At 39.9% G+C, this 26,276-nt stretch overlaps 1 protein-coding gene across 4 annotated transcripts in view; it reads right to left on the bottom strand.

The window, feature by feature from the left end:
* The window catches only part of TUT4 (terminal uridylyl transferase 4), a 44,484-nt gene extending 20,498 nt beyond the window's left edge, over positions 1–23,986 (bottom strand). For 3 of the 4 annotated variants that reach the window (XR_004060907.1, XM_030953130.1, XM_030953132.1), the window contains exons 1-12: positions 23,870–23,986; positions 15,056–15,729; positions 13,208–13,371; positions 9,628–9,744; positions 7,432–7,609; positions 5,188–5,276; positions 4,257–4,308; positions 3,638–3,707; positions 2,587–2,713; positions 2,023–2,142; positions 1,426–1,647; positions 1,094–1,268 (exon numbers count right to left, since the gene is read on the bottom strand). Coding sequence is in view for 3 of the 4 variants with exons in the window: in XM_030953130.1 (XP_030808990.1) it covers positions 1,094–1,268; positions 1,426–1,647; positions 2,023–2,142; positions 2,587–2,713; positions 3,638–3,707; positions 4,257–4,308; positions 5,188–5,276; positions 7,432–7,609; positions 9,628–9,744; positions 13,208–13,371; positions 15,056–15,617 (1,876 nt within the window). In the remaining variant the exon portion in view is untranslated. The remainder of the gene's footprint in view (positions 1–1,093; positions 1,269–1,425; positions 1,648–2,022; positions 2,143–2,586; positions 2,714–3,637; positions 3,708–4,256; positions 4,309–5,187; positions 5,277–7,431; positions 7,610–9,627; positions 9,745–13,207; positions 13,372–15,055; positions 15,730–23,869) is intronic. The other variant, XM_030953131.1, reaches the window with a different exon arrangement.
* Positions 23,987–26,276: the final 2,290 nt, after the last annotated feature.

Here is a 26,276-nt window from a genome sequence, read left to right as displayed (position 1 = left end):
TGCAACATTATATTATGGCCAATTTCTAGACTAGAAATTATAATAAACAAAGGCAAAATAAATAGATGCCAGCCAGAACCTTTTTTCCTCCACTGAAGAAGGATTTTCATTTCCCTTAAGGAATTCATTTGTCTAAGAGTAACACTGAGAATGTAAGGATTGCATGAACCAATCTCACCAGGATCCATTCTTAGTCCTTCCTAACCATTTTTAGATCAAATATATTTTCCAAGCAAAAGAGCTCCTGCATAGTCGCTATAAGTTTGCCTGGAAGATAGTACCAAACTGAGATTCTGTTACTTCATAACATCAGCTACAAACTCAACATTGGAAAAAAGAAAAAAGGCAAAAATGAGAAGTAAAAAAACAGAAAGCAAACAACACAATTAGCCCAATCAGCTAATTAGAAATTAGCAGGTGTCAGAACCAGAATACAATCTGGTTTTTTGAAATTACTTCTCATTTCTTCCTCAACGATTTGTCCTCACACTTTACATCCCAAATGTTGAATAAACACTTCCTTACTTTTTCTACATTCTAGCTAAAAGCGATTGAAGAAAAGAATTGGGAGAGGAAATTAAAAGTCACAGGAGTGATCTCAACATCCACTACTCAACCTGTGCCTCGAGAATTCATTGCTTATCTGTTCTACTTTCCTTCTCACTCTTCTTGTACCTTATTGACTCATCCTTCAATGTACCTCTGTACCTCATTCTCTGTCTGTATGATTCTCTTTGTCCTCTCCATCGCCTCAAGTGTTACAGATAAGCCACTTCAGCAACATCTCTAGAAAGTGTTCAAAAGTCATTATTCATGTTTTTATAAAAATATCACCTTACACGGTTTCTTAGCCTTCCTCAAATACCCAATTTCTCTATTCTTAAGGTCAATTCAGAATGCCACACATTGCTCTGTAACTCAGTCACTTTCCCTGCTTTTTAGACAGAGAAAACTTGTGTTTAAAGAGACTAAATAGCTGACAAAATATATATTTCAAAGATCTATTGTCCATATTCTTGTAACAGAGTTGCAAGTTAAGCAAATAAAGATGCTAAAGCAGGATGACTACAGAAGTGGGAAGGGATCAGCCTACCTTCAATGGCTATTCGCCTCTTAGGCCAGTTTTTATTCTCTCTGGTTAAGAGCTCTTGTACCCGTATACTGATGACATATTCCTCCAAAGCAAACTCCAGTGTGTAAAACTTCAAAAGTTCCAACCACAGTTGCCCCAGTGACACTTGGTGAGGGGTTTTGAACGCTAAGAGAGACTGAAAAACATGGACACAAGTACTCAACTGCAATACGAAATTAATATTCCCCCTTTTTTTTTTTTGTCCTGATTCCATCCAACATCAATGTTTAAAAATAAAAAAATAGGGATAAGAGATAGCAAATGGTTTTCAATGAAATAAAGTCAGGACTTACAATTCCATGTTTCTCTTTCACATTGCTTTGGTTGTCCACTTCTGAGCTCGTTGCCTTCTTGCCACCACCTTTTTGTTGTTCAACTTTAGCTTTGCTTTCTGCTCCAACAGAGTTTTTTGCTGCACCATTTGTGGGTGGTTTGTACTCCCACCTTACAAATTCTTCATCTTCCACCCCTTTCAGCTGGTGGTCATCTGGCCTCTTTGAATCAAAGCCTTCAATCTAACAACAACGAAAGTGGCTCTGAAACAAGACTGTATATAATACATACGACCAAAAGTTTTCAGCAAATATAACACTGACTACTGTGGCATATTCATAACCCTCAAGATTAACAGATGTCAGAGACAGAAATTCAGAGAAATAAAGAAGAAAATAATTGTCTTTTCTCCAAAACACAGATGACACAACTATACAGCCTGCTACAAGTGCCTTTTAAAAAAGTCTTCAGAATCATCAAGCATCATCTGCATGAGCATGAACTACCAATGCATTTCATTTATCACTTTCTTTGGCAATCAAATTCTGCATTTTTATGAGGTTGCAGAACACAGAAATAATGCCAACAATTTAATAATGAAGTACCAAATCACTTACCCAATTGCCCAAATAGGACGGTAAAATACGTGGTTTTCTTTGTTGAAGAAAAAATATCACCATTAAGGCAAAGGAATATGAGGGAATTCCACCTTCAGCCTGACAATCAATGTGACAGAGCTGTAAGAGAAGAAATAATTACTTTTCTGATGTAACACCAGAATTTGAGTTTATAATCTATTACAAAAGGACAAACACTAAAGAAATGTGAGAAACATACTAGAGTGAAATATAAAATGCTGTATCTCAGAAACTGCAGTGGTCATGCCATGTCACATACAGACAGAATACAAACTAGCAATTCATACAGTGTATTAAGGAATACTATCTTATCATATATTGTTCTTTTCAGTTTCACCACATTTTGTAATTTTGGGCCATATTTATGCTGCCATCTAGAATTTCAGTCAACACTGAAATGTGCTGTTGTACAGTGGCATCTCATGTATGGAGGTGGGGTGAAGCAGTGGCATGAAGTCCTTTCTACAAACATTCATGGTACATTACACAGTACATTGTACACAGTGTTTAGAAAGGAGTATCGAGGATAACTCAATAACTTACTCTGGCCCAGTAGCGGAAAGCCAAAACCAAGGGAATCAGCACAGGCTCCAGTTTACCAAGTGCAGCCAGCAGGTCAGTTGTAAGGCAAGCCACGTCATTCCTAGCACTCACTTTGCATGTCAAACCACTGCAATCACAATGCAGAACAGATAAAGGGTTATCACTTTGTGATACAGATGGTGCTTGGGGCAGGGGGAGGTGGGGCATCACACCCCCTGAAATAAAAACATCCATCAGGGTCTCCCTATGTAAGAACCTGAATTTTTTAACAAAAAGCTACAGAATATAATTGCATTTTCTCTACTATTAGCTTACTGACTGCATCTAGAACTTACAGAATATCACTACAGTGAAGAATACAAAACAGCATTAAGAATTTGCTCTTTACTGCCATTACTTAACTAGGTTATCTTGCACAATTCACTTACCAAATATACTGTCTACATTCCAAACACTTAAACAAATGAATAAATTAATTAATACTCCAGACCTGCTGCACATTAGGAGTTACATTAAGGTAAACCCACAAAACAGCTTCTCCAAAAACTTTCCTTTAGCTTCTCAGAACAATTATTTCTATTCTGTTACAAACACAGGAAAAGACAAGCCCACTCTTGTTGCATTTACTTCCCCAGAGTTTCAGTCCATACCTCTGGCCAGTCAAGAAATCATGTTTCATTTTGGAGGTTGCTGCTTCTTAGGAATTTACTGAAACGGTCAGATGATGTGTCCTTTCTGGCAATGTGTATCTTATAAAATGTTTTTAAAGCCTTGGCTTAAAACTGCTGGCAAAAATTTTACATCACTGAAAACCACTCCACTTTTCCCCCAGTTAACTAAAAGGTATTGTCAGATTCCTACACCCAGTGAGTTCTGTGTAGCACAACAAAAGTAGCTTTCTTTCTAGGTTACATTTCTGTGTATGAACAATTCCCTTTTAATACAAATGTTAGCTGAATGTTACAGTAATACTTCTTGTCAGGAGTGCAGGCAAGCACCTAGTATGAACAAGCATAGTAGCTCATTAAAAACGTTTTTCAGTCACAAATACCTTTTAACATCTTTGCAAAAGACAACGGGAACTTTGGCATGGAAATCCGACTCCACATCTGAGTAGACAGCTAAGCAATGAAGGAGAAAAAACACACTTTGTTTCCAAGTTTCTTACAGTTTTCCCATTTCTGTCTTTATTATATTTGTGTAACAACTCAAATTAAGTGCTGCATAGTTAAGCAATACCAATATTTTCTGCTTACTTTTGATGCTCACCACCAGTATGAGACAGCCAGGCTGTGTTCCTGACAGAACCATGAGGCTACAAGTTTTGGAAGTCTTGGAACAGCTCTCACTCATGTACATATGCAAGTGGAAAGCAGCTTTTGAGTTTACTGCCTAGAACTCATCATACAAAAAGTTAAAACTTTTTGCTTTGGCCTCTGACACTACTGCCCCAACTTCTGGCAGGCTGAACTGGAGCATTATCTTGCTGCAGCTTCTCATCTCTCATTCACACAAGCACTGGTGTTCATAAAAATCACATTCATAAAAACAGCCCAGATACTTCCGTTGAAAATCCATCAATTTTTCTAAGTTTACAGAAAATTTAAGCAAAAAAAGAACTAAGCAGCAGAAGGAATGTTAAATAGAAATGAGATGCAACTAAAACTCACCACTGTTCTTCAAGATCTCAAGCACCTGGATCAGAACATCTGGTTGACTCATCTACAATGACAAAATCAGAGCAGGTTGCATTATTGAGACTAATATTTCATTTTACATTTTATGTCAAACTACTTGGGTTGCACAACTAGTAACTCTGCCTTCCTCAAAAAAGTGAAATAATTTGTCAGTGTTAATGAAAAAGTATGCCTGTCTACACCATGAAAACAGGTGCCAGTAAACCTCACAGCCAGTTTTCCTTTAGCCTACAGCTCTAGTGAACACTTCTAGTTCTGCATGAACAGGATAAATAGAAGCACTTGCCATATATTCAGCAATTTCATTATCAATGAATACTGCTAGAAATGGACAGCAAGAGAATTTAACGTCAGGACTTTCCCAAGAGTTTTGAAAGGTTATCATTTTGAAACACCTCATCATTTTGAAACACCTTATCATTTTGAAACACAAGTGCAGCAGCTGAGTGTCTATCAAGAATGTGCTGCTAATATCACTAAACATGAACCAACAATTTCATTACCTGAAGAATGTTACTTTTATCTCAAATATTAAAAGTGTGGGGGGAATCAAAACCTACAAGAGTTTACAGTCTGAATGTTGAGTTCATGGAAGCACACTTAGTCAAGCCAACTATTTTCATAGTGCTTCAGTGCTTACTCCAAAAAAAAAAAGTAGAAAAAGCCTAGCATAAGGTTGTCCAAACAAAACAAAACAAAAAAATCAACCAAGAATTAAAGTTATCTAAAGAGCAATGAAAACTTCCTACACAGCACAGATGACATCAAATCAAAGATTAGATGCTTTGTCTTCTTCCAATACCATGTGCCCCAAAAAGAAGATGAAGGCAATGGAATAGAAATAAATGTGGATGGGCTTGATTTAAAAACCAGTCTTAGTTAATACAAGATAATATCTACACACCTTAGGGGGGAATTTGATATCAATGTTAACATCGCTGGTCTTAAAAGCAAATCTAGTTAAGCAGGAGCCATACATCCTCAGGGAACAGTCTGGAGAGAGAGAAACATAATTATTTAACAGTTAGTAAATAAATTCTTCTTTAGTGGATGATGCATACCTTGCTTTAGATACTGCACCTCACAAGTGGCACTCCCAGATTAATGAACACTGAACCCCCTTCATACTCTTGTGAAGGGCAGGCATTTCCATAACACAGAATCACAGGAAAACAAATAATTCAAATACTGTAATCACCAAATGTCCAACATTTTCCAAGCTGTTTTAAAGATTTTTTGCAATAGTTCTGTTTGTTTTTAATATAAAATTAAATATGAAGTAACAATAACTGTCACTATCTCAGTGCAGGATTTTATATAACAGCTTTTGTTAACTACAGCTTGATTTCACTGCAGCTCTTAGCCAATTATAAAATTCTTTGATGCCTCACAGACTTCTGCATGAGGCACCAATCTGTTGATTTCATGAGCAAGTTCCAACACACAATTCCTTACAAAATATGTATATAAACATAAATTCAGTATAATCCAAGGCTCAGAGCACAGCGTCCATTCAGTGTTTTAACTAATGCAGTTACCTGCAAAAATGCAGAACAGAACTAAACTAACTAGGAAGTACCTACTCAGCAATAATATGAGAAATGCCATCCCATTCCATAAACAATATCCCAATTCACAATGAAATTTCTGCAGATGAAAACTTTCTCGTTATAGAAATTAGGGTCTTCCATACTTAAATCAGCTGAAAAATGAGAGTGTTCTCAATGCTTCCCAAATCCAACAGCCTGCTCAAGCAGGGTCACCTAGAGCAGGCTGCCCAGACTGTGTCCAGTTGGGCTTTGAAAATCTGCATGGATGGAGAGACCACAACCTCTCCAGGCAACCTGTGCCAGTGTCCAACCACCCTCACAGCAAAGAGGGTTCTTCTTGTATATCTTCCTTTATATGTGTTCTGACCAAACTCATTCAATCAGAAATATCAACAAAACTATTCTTAAAAGAGAAAATAGATCTTACACATACATTCAAGCCTATTTTCACTGCTTAGCAGCCCTTTCAGAATGAAAGTCTGTATGGTTAATACTAATAATTTGCAATTCCTTCCAATGTCTTATCAGTAAGAATTTTTGCATAGTTCTAATGTGAGCTCAAGCGAAAATCATGCCAGAAGATCAGATGTTTTCTACACAGTGCATGAATTAAATTTTTCTGAATCTACAACTTAGGAAAACACAGTCACTAGAACATAGCTGGCTTTGAAAAGGAGAATAACAAACTGTCATTTACTATTACAGACTCCCCTTCCACTACTCCTACACCTCCACAGAAGCGCATCAGTCCAAACAAGTCAGCCAGACAAAGTAACAATAGTTTTCCTGAGCATTTATGTAAAAAATGTTATGTGAAAAAGCTTTGTCTTATGCTTCCCACTATCAGTGGAAAACTCCCAAGAGTGCCAGAGCAGAAGTCTGTACTAGGAGCCACTTACTAGAGAGCAAACAGATTAACAAACCTCCCCCCTAGAAACCCTTATTCTATTCAGCACCTCGTGTTTAAGCAGATACTGCACAGAGCATCTAAAACTAAAGCTGATCATCCTGCACATACCAAAATCTTTCTTACAGCTGTATATTTACAGAGCAAAGGGGGGAAAAAAAAAGGTATTTCTAAAACAAATGGACTGTATAGAGCAACACCTGACTCCAACACAGATGAAATTAAAAATTTCCAACTTTTTTTGGCAATGAGATTAGTATTTTCTTCTGTTCAAATGTACTGAACACCAAACCACTATTAGCACAAAGTCAACATCACTGCAGCTCCAAAAATTCGATTCCAAACTCCCAGTGCATTAACTATAGGAGCTGATGGGAAAATCAATGCAAAGAAGTATATATCAAATATTATCCTTCTTGTTATGTTATCCCACCACTTTAAAGAGGATCAATAAACACATCTGAAAGAAGGACAAATAAGCACAATCATATTTTCCTCTTTTTGTACATTTGTTAATTCTTTTAAAATCAACTGCCAGCCTATATTAAAAAGTCTGTACATGTTAACATTGTACACTATCAAGATAATTTAACCCCAAATGCACTCATTCACTATTAATGAAAGTATCAAAAATATATATAAAAATAATGAAAAGCTTTCACCTAAAGCAAATGGAGCATACTATGAATACCTGGTAAGGGCTGCTGAATAATTTTCTCCATCTCATTTACAATCTCTTGCCGAATTCTGAAGTCCTCATCTGAGATGCCTTGTTCGTTTGCTGCCTCGATGAGAGTGAAACTCAGAGCAGCCAACTGTGCAGGCGAGGGCGGTGGGAGCGCCCGCAGCTCATTCTCTTCTTGCTTTTCCTGAAGAATTGGGGGATGATGTCATTAAAAACTGGTATTTTAAGAGGAAAGGCTATCTCTTACTGCTGTATTGGAACATGCTGTTTGTGTCCTGACCAACACTTCCAAAGGGAGGAAATCTGCCTGGCCTAACTGGCAAATACAATAGTGTGGTCCCAGGAATGAGAGCAGATGCTCAGTGTTTAAAACAGAAAATGTCATTTCACAGCTGGCAGCTGGAGAGGGAATCTTCTGTATTCCATTCCTGAACCACATTTTCTGACAGTTCTGAAGCAGAATTCAACCAAGAAAATAAAAAGCTCTAATTGTTCCTACATCATAAAAGTAACTGAGCTGGAAAAGTCACATGGATTTTTTCTGAGTGGATTGTACTTGAAGGAAAGTTATCAAAAGCAGAGAAAGTATTCCTAGCTCCAAGGAAATTTTGTAAGTTGAGTCCCATTACTGTTTAAACAGCTGGTTCCAGAAAGTACTGGATTTAATGCACCCATCCAACAGCAGGAACACGTCAGATGCATCAAGTCATTTGGGAGTAAGTACAACAACCCCTTGTTCCATGAATTCATCAACTACATGAAAGATATGACTGAAATAAATAATAACTATGAAATAAATATGCACTAAGAAAACACAGTACAGTATGAAAATGTTTCTTTAGTTCTAGGCTGCATCTCTCAACTCTTCTGTTCTTATCTGAACAAATTAAGTGTAAGAAAGAATATGAGCATTTTTAAAGTAGTATGGGATTTTTTGTTTTGACATTACTTTAGGATTTTTCTTGAGTTGGGAAACCACAGCTGCTGCTGAGCTTATCTGATTGTCATGTATCTCACAGAGCTGTAAACAGGAGCATTTTATGCAGTAACAATTAAGACAGTTACATAGGTATCACCATGATGCTACACAGAAAGCTATCTGGGCTAAGTGCTAAAAAGTGAAACTGCTCCCTGTCCTCCAGAATTCCATTCAGTGCTAAAGAAATCTCATTGCTCAATTCTCATCTTCATGCCCAGATGGAAAGCATGGCAAGGAAGCGTTTATAGAACAATTATAGGGCTGGCCCATTTTTTTAAGCATGATGCAATTTACGAGACAGTGAGAGAACCTTAACAAATAATCACTGACCATAATGTAAAAATGTTACTTTCTGAGATTTAATGGATTTATGGCATTTGGAGTCTTCCAGGTGATGACTTGCACACGTTTTAGAACTACAGTATTAATGAAAAACAGAAGTATGGCAAGAAATCCATGGAAACATGCGAAAGTAATTTGACTGAATTTTGGGAAATGGTTATAGAAAGAGTAATTTTAACCATCTAAATCACAAAATCCAACATCCTGGGTAATCTGTAGCTCTTTATCAGCATTTAAAAAATGGGCTGGCAAGAAAATCTGTGCATCTTTTATTGGATTTCTTACATGTAACAGTTCTTTAGAGCAAACCATAACACCATGGTATCTGATAAGGAAATTCATTTTCTCTTTGTAAGCCTTAGAACTGCTTTTCATATTAAGTACATTAAATAAACTCAGGGTGATGATGAATGAACTGAATCCTTCCTTTCTGTAACTCTTCTAAACTTCATAAGTGTGCCAAAGTATAAAAAAACAACATCCCCAGCCCTACCTCCAATCCCCGGAGGTCTTGCTACCAATGGCATTATTTTCAGAGAACACAAAAACTGAATATATTTTTGTGTAATATATATTTCTCACCTAAGTTACCTTGCATTCTCTTACTACAAGTATGATGAACTGCTCACTGCTCAGAGACACTAATTCAGAAGCAATGACCAAAACTGTCCTTTCCTCTCTGCCTGGACAAATCATCAAGTCCTTCCTCTTAAACAGAAAACCGAAATTTGTGGATCTCTGCTCAGCACACAAACTTTCACCTAAATGAACATGATCAAAGAAAACAAACCACATAACAAAAAACTTTTGATTTCAAAAATAAAATAAAAAACCAGAAGGATATAAGAAAGAAAAAAGTAGCCATAATTTTGTTAACTTACCATTATATTTTTCTTATGACGTTTTTCCTTAATATGTTTGTGGGCTCCCTGGATATTTTCGATGTGGACTAAGCAGAGCTTGCATAGATACTGACAGTTGGTGTATTCTGGGGAGCGCTGAGGAAGAATTGCCATAGATTAAAACAAATATTTCTACCACTAGTGCCTGAAAAACTCAATTCATTGATTAATAACTCAATTCATTGTATTTAACTATTATGTAACATTTTTAATGTAAAGGTGCTTTGCAAACATTAAGCAATCTTCAAAAAACAAGCAGAAATGGATTTTTACCTGTATGACAAGAAGGGAGGGTGAGGGAAGAAAGTGAGATTACTTGAATATTACATTTCTCGGTAAATATTACATTTCTCAGTAAATTTAGTGAGGTAAGATTAAGGCTGAAGAGTTTATGCTTCTTAAGGCTGACCTAAAGACCAGTAAGCCATTCCCCTGTCAGGTGAAGCTTTTAATTACTGGCTAAGTCTCAGCATCTCCCTGCCTATCCCTGATGAGGAAATGGCAGCAGCTCAGCCAGGTCCTGCTCTGCTGTTGTGTCACACGGTGCTGGCTCTGCCCTGTTAGAAAGGGTGTGGCCAGGCGGCCTGGGGAACACAGCCACTTCCCAATCACTGTGCTCAGCCAAGGTGGGATCCTCCAGCTAGGGCTGATGCTATCCCACTCTGATGGATGCTCTGGAATGCTCAGAGCCGGGATGGATGCTCTGGAATGCTCAGAGCTGGAGACACTTGCAGAAGAAGCACCTTTTTGCACACAGAGCCTGGCAGAGATGGAGTACACAAATGGAGAGTGGCCCCCTGGGAGATCCCCAAGGCTGCAAGAAGCAGCCAAACATCCAGAGATGATAGGGAAGAAGGGAACCTGTTTTCCCAAGGTCCACGAGGGAAGTTTATACCATGGAGTTTTTATTCAGCCAGGAAACCATTAAGACCTGCTGGACTCAAAGGCAGAAAGGACTGTGCAAGAGAAGGGCCTGTTCCCAAACACTTCACTTTATCTGTCTCATTCTGTAATTTTATCTTCTTGCTCTAACAGATCATAGCTACAGAGATGGGAAACCTTTTGAAAAGCTCACTGCAGAGACAAAAGGGTTCAAAAAAACCCAATTTAGATTTTCTCCAGATCTGTTAGACTTTTCCAATGACTGGGTGAGAACAAAACTGTAACATTTTTATCCTAATTCTAATACATCTATATTTACTAAACCCAAAAAGTATACTGAAAATACCAGATGTTTAAACAGTGACATAACAATGAATGAACACCATTTTAAGACACTGAGGTGGATCACAGATCAGTTAAACAAATCTGACTGACCATATGGAGACCTAAACCATTGTTAAATTTGGGCAAGTTTTTCCACTTACTGCTTACTGAGTTTGACCTTTTGCTTTTGGAAAAAAAAAACAGTCTGATACTCTACAACTGCAGAGTAAATTTAAATTTAAATTTAATTTAAATTTAATTTAAATTTAAATTTAATCTGCTTTAATTACAGATTTTTTAAACCCCATTTTCTCTAAGACAGGTACCTAGTAAGATGAAATTAAACATCCCTTTGGAAAACAACCTACAGACAGTTACACCTGGCAACATTCAAGTATTTGATGCCTGATGACCGAAGTAGATAAGAAATATTTTACCATTCTTTTATTATAAAGTGAGTATCAGCAGTAAAAGTATTTTTGAAAAATTTTGTGCTTCTTTACAATATTGGTCTGCAGTATTATGCTAATAGATGTTGCCAGGAAGGCTGAATCATGTAACAACTTCTATTTTGCCTTCATTGTGAAGACCTTTAAAATCATCTAATCATGCTTAACTCCAATGAAAAGGGCAAAAACCCAAAATAACAAGACAGAAAAGTTACAGACTACTACTTGTGTAAGACAGATGCACCCTAATAAGCCAGGTCTCAGGAAATTTGTCCTTGGATGCTCAAGGAGCTAATCTATAAAAGAGACAGCTGTATTTTAAGGAACTCACAGAGAATGGGAAGGTTCCAGATCATCAGGAAAGAGAAACTTAAGAATATCTTTAAAGGGCTAAATAAGATGAACCAAGGAATTAGACACCAGTCAGAATTAGCATTCAGAAAAATACTGTAATCAATTTTTAATAAGCACATAGGGAAAAAACAGGTCAGAGGCGACAACCTGATCTGCTACAAACAATTGCACTAACCCAATCTTAGGGTTGCTTTTTTAAAGATCAGTCATAGTTCTTGAAGAAGCAGCAGCAGACGTTGTATTTGAATTTTACAGTCTTTGTCACTTGCCATAGTATCAGTCTCAAAAGGAGACCATAAACACTATCTAAATAAAGAACAGTAAGGTGGGAGCAAAACTGCTGAGAGAACTGTCCTCAGAGCACTCCTACCTAGAAGCATGTGCCAAGTATTCTTCAGCAGGGGTCCCTGTGGGGGCAGAAATATCCACACTTTTGCTGAAGAGGTAGGAAATGCAACAGAAAGTGTGCTGATTATAAATGTAAAAGATACTGACTTGGAAGAGGATACAGAAAATGTAAATGACAAAAATTCAGATATCACAAAAAGTTAAAGAAATTGAATAGATAACCTCCAACTAAATAATATCACAGCAAAGTATCATTCCTTAGGTATTATCAACTGCAAAACATACAGGGTTGGGAACACCTGATGGGCCAATTCTTAAGGAAAGGCCATGGGAATCATTGCTGGTCCAACTTTAAGCCAACATCCTACTGTTGCTGAAAAAGCAGAGATCCTAAATGAAAATGCCATATTTCAGAGAGATGAAGTCAGCTTTCCTCTTTATATGTAAGACTTCAGCTGAAATTGCATGTCCAATTTTGAACACCACTTACACAATGGGTGTTGAGAGAAAAGCAACAAGAATGAACCAGGAACTAAAAACCCCCTAAGACCAATGAACAAAGAGAGCCTAAAGAAGGTTTAATTGCTGGAATGGGAATGATTTTCCTATGTGCAGAATGTTATGAAAAAGAAGTAATAAACTTTTGGTTATTTTCCTAGGACAACAGATGAGGGATTAAAATGCTTCCATAAGATATTAACAAAATCTTCTGGGTTACCTACACTGACTTCAACATTTGTGTCACTAGAGATAATATTAAGAACAATTTAGGTGAACATTTTTAAGCAGTCATCTCCAATATAGCAACTGGGACTGGAGAGAGACACTAAAGAAAGCTCAAGGTTCTTTTTAGTCCTGCATTCTGAATTTCCAGAGAACCAGACTTAAATCGTATAAGATAAAATCTTATTTACATACTGGAATTGTAAACCTTCAGATTTAGAAAATTAAAAAAATACTGTTCTGCAAAGGCTACATGTGCCACAAAAGGAACACAAAGTTTCTAATCCGTATAATCTGCCAGGATAAACAACTAGTCAACTACTGGAGACACAAGCTTAGATCAGAAAGTGACTCATTATTAAGAAGAAAGAAACAGAGGCAGCAGGCTGTAGTAGAAACACCACCCAACTAGAAATATGGTGATGATAATGAAAGAGGACACACATTTTCTTTTTTATCTGATAAATAACCCAACCTACTTTTTCAAGTCGGGAGATATAATCTCTTTCCAGACGTTCTTCAGCTTGTTTCAATCCTAGTTGCTGTTCAACTGTCAGATTAGATTCATCAATAACACCAGTGTTTTCTAAATAATCCGCTTCCAATGTATGTTCTTTTGTTGATTCAGAATTCTTTATTTTACCTAAAGCAAGAAACAGTTACTTTCTTCAGAGTCATTCAAGGAGAGGAAAAGTGAAAATTAGAGTACAGAGCAGCAAAGAACCAGACACAAATCAGAGCTACATTCCAGTTTTTTATCCAAACACTGTCCAAGATCACCTTAAACATTAAAACTGCTCCAGTAAGTTAACCAGTATTTTAAAAGGACTTCAGAGACTAATCTGCTACTAAGAGTGCTGTCAAAAACACAAAATAAAAAGGAAGATTAATTCTGTGTTTCAGTCAAATTCACAGTCTCTTCAATTGCTCAAAGCAAGAAAGTGTTTTGCCATCCAGAACATAGTCAACAAGCTCCCGATGCCCTACTGTAAAAGAAACAATAAATATTAGGCATAAAATTATTGTACACAACACATTTTGTAAGGAGGTAAGTCAGAGAACTGCCTCAAAGACGTTCACCCAAATGACCCTACAGAGGCTGGCAGCAGGCAATGCCAGCCCTCGGCCTGGAAGCTGCTGGAGTCACCCCTGAACGCCACGTGACACCTCTCGCCCACAGGCAGCAGCCACTGAGCTCTGCAACGCTGCTGCTCCCAAAAACTCAGCCGTGCCACGGGGCCAGTTCCTCCACATGCCTATGCATTGGTCACAGGCCACTCATCTCTGCAAACATCCACAGCAAACTATTCCAGTCGCTTTTACATAAGCAAGAGTGAGGGTTATTTGTGCTTTGTCTTTCCTTCTCCTTTTTCTTCCCTTTCAAATGAGATCGATGCCCCCAGAGTAGCAAGGAATCAAAGCTGAGTAAGTTTTCAAGTCCTGGTTTCTCAGTGACAGATGGTCCCCACAGTACATAATGGGGGTCTACAAAGAGCTGACTGATCACAGGATGCTGCCACTTGAACTTGTTTTTCCTGTTAAACACTATTAAGACAGCTAAAAAACCACACACTTTGTTATTTTCCTTGTATTTCCATACAAGCAACTGTTGTAGCTGTGGGAAATACTTCAAACAGAAGGTCTACACCGGCTGGCATCTTAAAACAGCATTTTCATTAAAGAAAAAAAGCATTCTAAAGAAGTGTGACAAATTCTGAGCTATGGAATTAGCCTGGTGAGACAAAGCTTGATCAATATATTTAATTTTGACATTGCAAAACATGTGTAAGAAATGCATGCTCATAAGGGTAACCATTGATGGATGATAGGTATTCCAGAGCTCCCTAAATCAAAAAGCCACCTGCCAAAGCCTACTCAAAACATTTTTAGTAACAAAAAGAGCCCAACAGTCACAGAAAATAAGTAAATATTTCCCCTCTACGTATAATAGGAACTTTCCTTGCCCATTTTTCCCCTGATCTTTCTGAAAAGAAGTAATAACTGGCATTTCCCTGAGTGGCAATGATATTATGAAGGGTTCCCCCTTCCTAAGACACAATATTCACAACATTGCCTAAAACCCACGCACACTAAGTAGCTTACAAAGATGTTTAGGTCTTAGGCATAAGAAAAAAGGACAGCTATTATCATAATCTCTTGTTCTCTAAGCAATATGCTCGTATGAACATCATGTTCTTTCTAAATGCAACCAGCAACTTCGTACATGTGAAAAAATAACACCAACAGAAACATTTCAAAGCCCATTTCAGACTGTCAGCAATTGCACCAGAAGAAAATGGAATAAGGCAGTGTTAACTAATACTCACTGAAGTCATCAGACTTATGCTCCATTTTCCTTTGATCCACAGCAGTCTTACCAGGATCACCAGCCTGATCAACACTAGTCTTCAAAGTATGAACTCCCGCTGGATTTTCCAGCACCAGTTTCCCTTTCTGAGTAGCTGTTAAGCTTTCTATACTGACCCCATTCCCTGAAACATGGGAGCCTGGAGCATTTTCCCCCATTGGTTGGGATTTTGTCTGTTTCAGGTTTTCCATTGCTGATGATAAATTAGAAAATTTTTTTGCTTTTCCATGACTTCGATCCTGAACGCTTGATCCCAAATCTTTAGTTCCAGGAATACAACTATTTACTTTGCATGATTTATTTTCTCCTTGTTTTTCAGAACAAACTTCATTTTGTTTACTTTTTCTGCTGCTATTCCCACTTGGAGAACTTCTCCCAACATCCTTCACAGATTTGTCATTTCGATTATATTTATAATTTTGATTAATTGTAACTTTGACTGTTTTGCCTTCCTCACAGACAAGACGGACAGACTTCCTTGGGTCATGATTTTCATTCTTTGAGCTCTTGGCCTCTTCCATTATAGTGAAGACCTGCTTCTCCTGTCTCGAGACCACTTGAAGTGCAATTCTTCAGCAATTTGCCGTTGATTTTAAATCCTCTGTGCAGGCAAGGATCGTAGCTGATTGTCTACTGAAGAAATAATGATAAGACATTTTTAAAAACTAAGGAAAAAGATAATATGCAGACAGCACATTAAATAAACTTTAAAGGAAGGTGTTAATACAAATTATTATAGGAAGCATATTCACCCCACAGGCATAAGTACATTTTCAAAATACATTCCAGTATTAAAGTAAAACTCATGAAAATTTTGATGATTTTGATTTGTATTTAAAAGATGAGGGCCACGAAGAGACAAAAAAATGGCAGAACATGCTAAAAACCACTCAATGATAAACCTGCCAACAGCTTGCTTTTTTCTTCTCTTCCTATTTCTGGCTTTCTGAACAAAAACAAGACCCAAGATGTCTGCAACTACACTGGGAAAAAAAAGAAAAAAATTAATACATCTAAAAAGTACCACTCAATAAACGCACAGCTCAAATTAGCCACTAGAGGAAACTAATTCAGTTTCCAGCAAACAAGCTCCATTTTATTAACTGATTTAAAAAAGCATTTAGAGATATATCTCAAGGTATTAATAACAAACCTGACCAATCACCTGCACCTCCTATTCTCATATAAATTAACTACCAGCAATTAAGTAAGATTTAGAAAAAAAAAACCCACAAATAGTAAATACTTTGTTTAGCTGCAGATTAACTTTCCTCATTGGTATATGACCATCTGAGATTTATGTTGGAGACAACTCAAAGGTTTTGTTTCCAGTGGGAGGAGGTTCAGCACAAGTGGGTCTGTTTGTAAGGAATTAGTCTTGCTAATATAGAAAATGAAGGCAAGAATCTGCAACAAGAACTTGGATTTTTTGCTTATAATAACATTTAGACAGCAATTGAAAACTCTGAGAATGAAGCATCAGACAAAGAAGAAAACTATAACAAAATACGGAGTGCAGAAATTCTCTCTTTCCTGTCCAGCTGCATATTTGCTAGGTAAATGCACGACCCATGGAAATTTCTGGTTTTTAAAGAACCCAACCCTTACCACTTAGTGAAGAAAAAAAATAATAGAAAAGTCTATGAATTACAGCTATTAAAAGTATCACAGCATACTTTTGTACTTCAAAAATAAGAACCAGAATAAAGGATCAGATTAAAATGTCGGCTTATGAAAAAAGAAAAAAAAACAACCAAAAAAAACCTTTCTGAATATTATCAGTATGAAGTACAGTATTTTTTTCAGGCTATATAATACAGTTACTATCTCATTTTAATGAGACACAAATCAGAAAATACTTCAGGACACAAAGCATGTACTAAAAAGGGTTATCTTAAGTCTCTATTGATATAATTGAAAATACATATCTTTCAAAGGTGAAAAATCAAAGAAGCAAACAAAGCCCACAAAAATTTTCCTGAAGATGCTGTTAGCATCACATTCCTTAGTAAAATATAAAAACTGAAGAAGAAAAAAAATCTCCATTCCTAAATTTTTTCCAATGGCCAAGTACTTCATCTTACATTCTATTAATATTGCAACTATTTTCTACTAAATACTGATTGCACCTGGTTCTTACTTCTAGATCAAAAGTCACAAAGATTAAATAATATTTGCCTTTGGATTGTAGCCAGTCTTTCCCATAGCAATTCTAACCAAAAAGCAGCAGGAACTCCTGCCCAGCTGTACCAGCACTGCTGAAGCCTCAGGGTGGTAAGGAGAGCCCAGGGTTCACCCAAGTTAGCTAAATTCAAGTTACTCCAGTCCCTGACACCGGTACAAAGCTCTGCTCTAGAGACTGGGAAGCTCTTACAGCTCGGTACACGTCACTGCCCTCAACCTCAACGCTGGGTTTGGTTTTTAATTTCATGTAACCAGAAGAGAAATGGGAACATGATTTTTCAAATTCTAAACTAATCATGCTTTACTTGTTCAACCTGAGGAGGGAAAAAAAACTCCCTAAACCAACAAAGACACAGCAATTCCCCGTTGAGCTCGGGCTGGGGGGAAGCAGCGCGGGGCAGCCCCGGCTCCAGCCGGAGCCGCTCCGCCCTTCCCTCCCTGCCACCGCCGGGCTGCTCCTTCCCTCCCCGGGGCAGCTCCCTCCTTCCCTGGCGCTGCTCCTTCCCTCCCCGGGGCAGCTCCCTCCTTCCCTGGGGCTGCTCCTTCCCTCCCCGGGGCAGCTCTGCCGGCCACCAAACCGGAAAACCAATCCAGCCGAACATAAAGCTGGCACCAGGCAGGAGGAGGAGCAGCACGCCGGGCAATAACAAACAACTCGTAGGGTGGGGACAACTCCTGTTGGCACTACTTCCAGATTAAAGCTACCACGAAACTCCGGCATTGGAGGAGAAGTGAGGCTGCATTCTGGGTTTTGTATGTATCACGTTGTTAAAAGTCAAATTTTGAAAGTAGGTTTGTAAAAAATCTGCAAAAATTATTCAAATTATTTGATCTCAGCCATTCAATTAAATACACAATTATATATTCAAAGAGAATATATAATCTTTAATCAAATGGGAAAAAGTAACTAAAGAAACTGCTAGTAAAAACTAGAACCGAGCTAATGATTTGAGTACTGTGATAGTGTTGCATATCAAGAATGTAATCAAATGTACGTAGATAGCGTTAAAAAGCATATATAGTCTTTATTCCTAAGAAATATGAATAAAGACAGGTCATGACATTTCATAAGACAAGAATACTCTGTATGAAATGAAAGTCAGGAGTTCCACAATGAATGCAGAATCCAAAATGCAAGTGCAATAATAATGTTGCTGAACTTTGGGATTTCTTTTTCTTTCCTTTTGCTCTTTAATATGGAAATAATTTAGCAAACAAAAAATAATTTTAACTCCTGCAACATATTCAATAGTAACCAAATTACCATCTCACAACAAACTGCAAAATAAACCACCTAATAAAACTCAGTATGAGAAACAGAAAGAGACCTCTCCTGAACCCAGGACAGATACAAAAAGATCATCCTCTGACAGATATTGGCCATCTACGTGATAGAGACAGAGAGGGAAATGGGGAAAGGAGTGCCTCTAAAAAAAATAATTTGGTTGGAAACAAAGCACTGGAGTGGAGTGAATCAGTGCTGAGGTGGCATCTTTGTAGAAACCTGGATGGCACCTCTTATTCACAAGCCCAGGCTCATACCAAATTGCCAGACCTGGAATCAAAGCAGAATTTTCTCCCAGCCAGGCTGGCAACAAAACCAGAGCATTTCTCCTGTGTCTGCAAAATGGGGAATGATTAACCTGTTGAAACCAGTTCAGCATATTTCAATAATTCAATATCCCAGTGTTACATGGGACTCAGTTTCCCCTGCTTTCTGAGTGTACAGCGCCAATTACTCCTCTGAAATCTCGCTCTTGGTTCTTTTTAGAAAAATCATCTGGCTGAAATACAACAGCTTGAGGTCAGACAAGATACTATCTGACCTTAAACTCCAGAAAAGTATAAAAATCTATACATACCAACAGCAACAAAATGAAAAATGTTTGAAATCATCTTTGGTTAGAATTAATTTTAGGCTCACAAAACGAAGAAACGAGAATGTTTCACTTTCATTTTTGTCAGTTTCTTTTGTTTCCTCCACTTTGCAGACTAGCATTAGAAAACTCTGCATTTGAATTGCAAAGAATCAGACTAAGGCTTACTTCCAAACAGGGGGAAAAAGAAAACCACCAAAAAAACTTTCAAGAAGATATTTCTGCAGCTTCTACCACTTCTTCCTCTCAAGTTGTTCCACTGTACTCAACTCCCTCAAACACATATATTTGGAGTCAGAATTTGACGTAACAGGGCCTCTTCAAAGATGAAGGCCAAGTTAAACTGTGAGCCTTTGCCTTCTGAGTTGTTCTTTTGCAAAGCTTTTTTTAATAATTTCATTAACAGCAGAACTGACTCCACCTGGTTTCCTAGACATTCATTTTGTGCTCCTCTGTCACACTCTCTATCACAGCCCCTTGGGCAAACAGAGCAGACGTGCTGGAGCCCTGTCTGATTTGTAGCTACTCCCTACAAGGAAATGGAACTTCCTCCTGCTTCCCCCATCAGCAGAGACCTCTCCTCTGTTGAGGCATAATTGTTCCAGAAAACAGACAGAAACTCAATGACCCTTTGCCATTACTTCAAATATGTTCTAAAATGTGGTCCCAACTGGCTGAAATGCCCAAAAGCAGGGACTACACTGTAGAAAGGCAACTAAAGGGAAAGAGAACAGGCTTTTAAGTTTTGTTTCCCTGGGGAGTACTAGATAAAATATAAACACAGAAAGTACTACAAACATAAGTGTTATCACCCTGTTTCTATAAAGCATTCCCTCCTTTGAGATAGGGAGACTTGTATTTTATCCAAGACCTGCTTTTATCTCTCCCATTATGATTGTCCTTAAGCTCAAATCTCCCAGCCAGCCTTCCAACACTAAGTGGGGTGATTAACCTCAGTGCCCCCCTCGCCTCACTACCAATATAGCCCAGCTGAACTTCCTCAACAAAAATAAAAGGAAATTCTGCAAACAAAGGTTACAGCCACAGTCAGGAACAATAGGAAAGGTTGTCTTCTGCACTCTGCTCAGAGTGCAGCACAGGTGATGTCCATCGACAATCCTAATGTGCTGGGGGGGGGGGTCTTTTCTGACTGTTTACAGCCTTAGGCCCATTTTTCTGTCTGAGAACTACAAATCATTCAAACCTCTCCCATGTTCTTTGTCAATAGTTTTTAAAAAATTATCACGCATTTATGTTTGGTTTATAATGAAATAGACATAACTCAGTACAACCTACTACTCATGCTTGATGTTTTTCCAAAGTACTTAAAACTAAAACTATCAGAGATTACTGGCCACTAAAGCGCTTCAGACTCCACCAGCACTAAACCCATCGATATTCTTAGTAACAAACATAAGTGCTACATAGTGTTCCAGAACTCCCTCTTACTACAGGCTATAGAATTTATCCTGGTAAGGATAATACTGCCAAAATCTACCCAGAAGGAAGTCAGCACAGTGTACATAAACTTTAACACACAAATCAAGGATGCAACAGAACTGGCACTCTGGACTCAGTGAAGATAGGAAGCTCTGATGCTGTATTTATTATGTGGAAGATTGAAAACTTCTAAGGAGTCATCATTAGATATATAACTATGTATATATACATGTGTAGAAAACATATAACACTGTAACAAGATGATATCTGATTTACAGAAGTACTGCTGAATTAATGAAGTAACAAGAAAGGCTCTGGCTGATACAAAACTTAGTAACATATGTACGTGCAAGCAAAATATGCTGGATGGGAGATCCATAAGGGTTATGCTTGTTACAGATTACTCTGCATTGACTCACTGTTTTTTCTACAGCACTGTATGACTCACTGGGAAGGTGAGAAAAACTAACGTCACCCAACGCCAAGAACTACCTCTTTCTGACCCTACTACTGCTGCTGCCTCCCGTGCCAAGCTCGGGAAAGCTGTCCTCTCTCAGCCACACCAGATGTGCTACAAGAGTCTCCCCCACCTCTCTATTCCATATAGGCTCCTGATGCTTTTGCACATTTTGGTTGTGATGCTACGTTTTACTGCAGCAGTCCTTTACACCTCAGACCCAACTGCAGCAAACCCTGAAGAGGGGCAGCACCTGCCCCAAACCTCCCCGAATGCTGCACCGCTCATGTGAGAGCAGAGCAGGAACTGATACAAGGGAGCTCTAACTTCAAAACCAAACACACACATCAGCCCAAGGACCCATGAGGAGACTGGGGCAGCACAACACAGCACTGCACTGCACTGGTTTAGAGCCTTTCAGAGACTCCCAGAGGCCTCAGGTGATCACAAAACTGGTTTAAATGGCAGCCACACACTGAAACCAATTTTTTCACCTTGATCTTAACCTCCACTTATGCTCAGTGCTATGCTAAATGACAACACAGCAGTATGCATTGTGGCATAGAAGGTTATCTGGATCTTGTACTTAAACAACAGTGAGCTCTTCACCCAAACTGGAATCCTTGAGGAAGGGATCGTCTTTGAACTGCTTCATACCAGCTGCAAACCAGTTCACAACCCACAGTGAAAGCAAACAGATCTTCTACCAGTACCCTTGTGCCTCTTCACCAGCATACAGCACTTTCCCTACTGGAAGAAACATGCTGAAAATCACAACTCCAGGAAAGCTGTCAAGAACACAGCCACGCTCAGCGGACTGAGTCACAACCGTTTGTAACACAAAACTGATTCCAGACTCCTGTGTCAAGCTTTGCTGACACTGAAAACTAAAATCTGAAAGTTACTTCTTGCTGGCAGCAGTATTTCATGCATCAACAGAAATGAAAATAAAATCTAAGAACATCTGATAAATTGGGTTTTTTCCCAAGACTTGCTGAAACCTTAGAACCAAAATTACAAACCAAGGATACAGTATGAGTACACATGCATGTATGCATGCATTTCTGTGAAAACAAACAAAAAAAAATTAAATTCATGTGCACTGTTACAAAATTTAGGTCTTTTGTATTTCTAAGTTAAACAATTTATCAAGCAATATACAAAATAGTCTTAATGTGCCAAAAGTACAGGAAATGTTGACTTTCACTGGATTGCTTCCATTGTGCAAATTAATCCACAAAGCAAATTGAAGGATCCTTCTTTCTATGGGTTCTCAATACAAGTCAGTACCAGTACTCCATTATTTCACTAAGACAGTGACAAAAATAAACTTAATGTAGTAGAAATGCTTTGTAAAGTTTAAAAAGCCAGGACTGCAAATTGAACACAGAATATACTCTCAGACAGTCAGACTGCCTTATGGTATCAACATGAATACAACAATCCTGAAGCATGACTGACAAGCAGAGCCACCAGACAGTTAAGAGGAGCTCCTCAGGAATATCTTGCTTTCAAGTACAACACAGGGAAATCCTGTCCCACTTTCTTTCTCCCCATTGGAGCAATTCCCTTCAGAGGAAGAACTGGATAAATGCCCTGCACAGTGCAGGTGTCCCGGGGCATTCAGCACGGCAAGCTGAGGTATGAAAAGAAAGTCCCAGCTGTCCTCTGCGCAAGAACAGAACATGGGAGGAACTTTCTGATCCCTCTGTGTCTATCTTCTGGGAACATATCCCAATATACCTTCTGGGAAAAGGTAATTTTATCACAAAATTAATTTTATGAAGGTTTTCACTAAAGTTAAGTAGAAAAATTATTAAAAAAAGCTCATTGCAAAATTGGTATTTGTAAAAGAGACTTCTTACTCCTAATATAGCATCTTCTGCCAGGTACTGTAATTAAGTCATAGTTCCATGGCTAGCTTACTTTTCTTGTCACGGAAATAATTATGTCATAACTATCTGGGGTCAGACTATCCAAAAAGCAACCACTGAAACCGGGAGCACAAGCCAAAAACATAAACAACACGTATCCTCTATTTTCAAGCAAATGCAACGACCCCTAAATCCAGGGCACAGTGCTCAGAAAGCCAAGTGACGTGGAGGTGGCATGGATATTAAAAAAAATATTAGATCCATACTTAAATACAACTATCTTTCTAATGTACTAATCTCTACTTTAGCTTAAATGCGATTGCATTGTTTCTCTGTGCGTTATGAGCTCATCTTCCTTTGATATACCCAGAAACAACCTTAAAAGCCAGGAGGCCTCAGGTAATATGACACATTCAGCCAACCGGCAAATTGCAACATATTGCAAAAGCAGCAAAGTCGTTCAGCTGTATTTGTATACAAAATAAGCCAACAAAAGAGCACAACCACGTAGGCGAAGGGATGCCTGGGTGTCACTCCAGGCAGATCGTAATCCCCGGAAAGGAGAACCTCTCGCGGCGCAGCGGGCACGGCTCTCGAGGGCAGCCCCGCACACGGGGCATTCCCCGCGGGCCTCGCCGGCTGCGGTGGTCTCTCCCCCCCGCATTATTTAATTCCACGGGGCGTACGAACAACAACCCGCACGCACCGGCTCCGGCCCGGATGCGCCCCCGGGGGCGGCCCTGGCCCCCCGCTGACCTTGCGGCGGCCCCCGCGCCGCGGACCCCGACGCTTCCCCCGCCCGGGCGCGGGGCCCGAGGCCGCGGCGGGCCGTCGAGGCGGGGCAGGGCTGGGGCGGGGGGCGCCGGCGCGGACAGGGCCCCCTGAGCCCGCCTCCCCCAGGCCGCCGCCCCCGGGCGCGGGGAGCCCTCGGGCCCCGGTACCTGTGTGCGGCGCTAGCGGAGCCGGCGCGGCGCCCCCGCCATGCCCGGCTGCGGCTGCTGCAGGCCCCGACGGCAGCGGCTCAGTGCGGCCCGGCCGCCATGTCAGCGGCGCGGTGCATTGTGGGGCGAAGGCGGGCGGGAGCGCCCCGAGGGCGGCGGCGCTGCGGGGCGGCGGCGGCGGGGACCGAGCCGGGCACGGTGCCCGCGCCGCCCCGGCCCTGACAGGGAGCCCCCCGTGCCTCAGAACCACCCCTCTTGCTGAGGGGGCGACGCGCCCCCCCTTCCCGTCTCCCCGGCGTTCAGGGCCTCCCTCCCCCAGTGCCACAGCGGCAAGCGGGGATGAGGGAATAAGCAGCATATTTTTTTTTCTTAATTACCCCCCAACAGCCATCCTAGTTTTTTCCCCTTGTTTCTCTTCTCAGGCCTCTTCTTCCGCATAGAATCAGCGCGGTTGGAAGAGACCTTTAAGATCCCCCAGTCCAACCGTGCACCCCGCACTGCCCCAGTATCCCCACAGCCACTAAACCCACAGCACCCAGCGCCAGCTCCAGACGTCTCCCAAACACCTCCACGGATGGTGATACCATGGGGCAACCTATTCAATGCCTGACCACCCTAACGGTCAACAATTTTTTTTCTTAGTATCTAATCTGAATCTCCCGTGTCTCAGCACAGAACCATTTCCTCTGGTCCTCACCCTGCAGGCACGGCAGAAGGGGCCGGCCCCTCCTCACTACACCCTCCCGCCAGGACAGCGACGAGGCATCCGCTCCCCAGGCCCTGCGGAGCAGGGTAGGGCTCGCTGGAGGCGGGCCTTGATCCCCGCTTCCCCAGGGCTTCTCCCCCTCCTCCTGAGCTCGGTGGAGAAGAGCGGCTGTGCTCCGGGCACCTGGGGAAATGACTCCAGGCTCCCTGACCTTGGCTATGCAGCTGGCCCCGGCAGCAGCCAGGGACAGTGGCTTGGCCAGCGTGTCTGCTGGCAGGCCCGCAGGTCTCAGGGGAGAAGAGCCAGCCTGCCGGTTCTTGGCAGTGCTGGACGGTGACCTAAAGGCACTGGCAAATGCTTGTCTGAGGCAAATCCCTCTGTGATCCAGTACTACCCCTTTTTGGCAGTGAAGTGTCGTGTTGTTGGCACTTCCTAGCCCAGGCTAAGGAGGCCTTTCCAGGAAAACAAGGCACTAAAAGATCAGTGTTGAACTACGAAAGGGATTCGAAGGAAACTATTAAAAGTAATATGAATAGTAGTGCTAGAAACACTACCTCAGGGAATCTGTGTAGGCAAACAAAGGTTGCAAAATCTGTAATACAGGATTCTGTAAATACTGACAAGACATACTTCTGAATGTATTGTGAAGTCAGCACAATCCTTAGAGGTAACCTGTATTTTTCTTTCTTTTTTTTTTTTTGGGTTCACTTGAAGTTCACACTACAAAATTAGGACTGGGTAGCTCAGAGTATTGCTCATGGGATTCACCTTTAGGTACATGGGCCAGTCCAGGACAGCAGCAACAGAAACAGCAGTGCTGCCCTGGGGACAACTGAGGTTAACTGGGTGGTGGTTCCAGCCTATTCCAATTAATTTTACAAAGATTTCTATTAGGTTTAGTAGGCCAAAGAGTAAATTGCAGAAGTAGCTAGATTATACTTGCTGCTGGATACAGCTCTCCTAGATCAACATTGAGACATGCTAGTGAGCAAACACACACCAGTTTGCAAACCTGATTGGCATATTTCCTTCAAATAGTTGGATAGACTTTAATGTGAACTGATAGAGCAGTTTGGCTCAGTAAACGTGCACCTGTACAAAGCCACAGCCTTTGACATAGTCTCCATCTCTGTGTTCAGGAACAATGCCTCCCTCTTTGCTGATGTTAAAGAATATTTTATTGCAGGGAGCAATATAGCAACATGGCATTAAAAGAGGAAGCAGAGTTCTACTGCCAGTGGGCCATTATTTAAAGAATTCCCAGTTCAGTGGCAATGATTAAAAACTTTCAGATTCTGGGCTTAATTTGCAGGAGAAAATATGACTCTGAAAGTGACTAAATTTTATCTAGAAATCAAAGAGGATAATCATAAAGCTGTAGGAAGTAGATTTTATAAAGTCCTTTTCTAGAGCAAAACTTGCTTCTTACATTGCAGTATGTGGCCTCATTTTTAGTTCTATAACCAAGCAACTAAAATATTATTACTCAAAAATGTAAGTGTGTATCGTAGATTTGTTTTTAATTTTCTGACCAAAGAATTCCACCTTATGCTGATCATCAATTTTTTAAAGATTTTTTTAGAATTTACTAGGTTTTAAAAATCTTTTTAAATGGAAAAGACCTGTTCTCTTTCTCTAGACATATCTAAAGAAACTCTAAAGCCTCTTAGATAATTTACTTATAAAATGAGGAAATCATAC

Source organism: Camarhynchus parvulus, chromosome 8, assembly GCF_901933205.1.
Source record: "Camarhynchus parvulus chromosome 8, STF_HiC, whole genome shotgun sequence".
Lineage (NCBI taxonomy): Eukaryota > Metazoa > Chordata > Aves > Passeriformes > Thraupidae > Camarhynchus > Camarhynchus parvulus.
The sequence above is the reverse complement of the archived record's forward strand: the minus strand, read 5'-3'. Positions and strand labels throughout refer to the sequence as shown.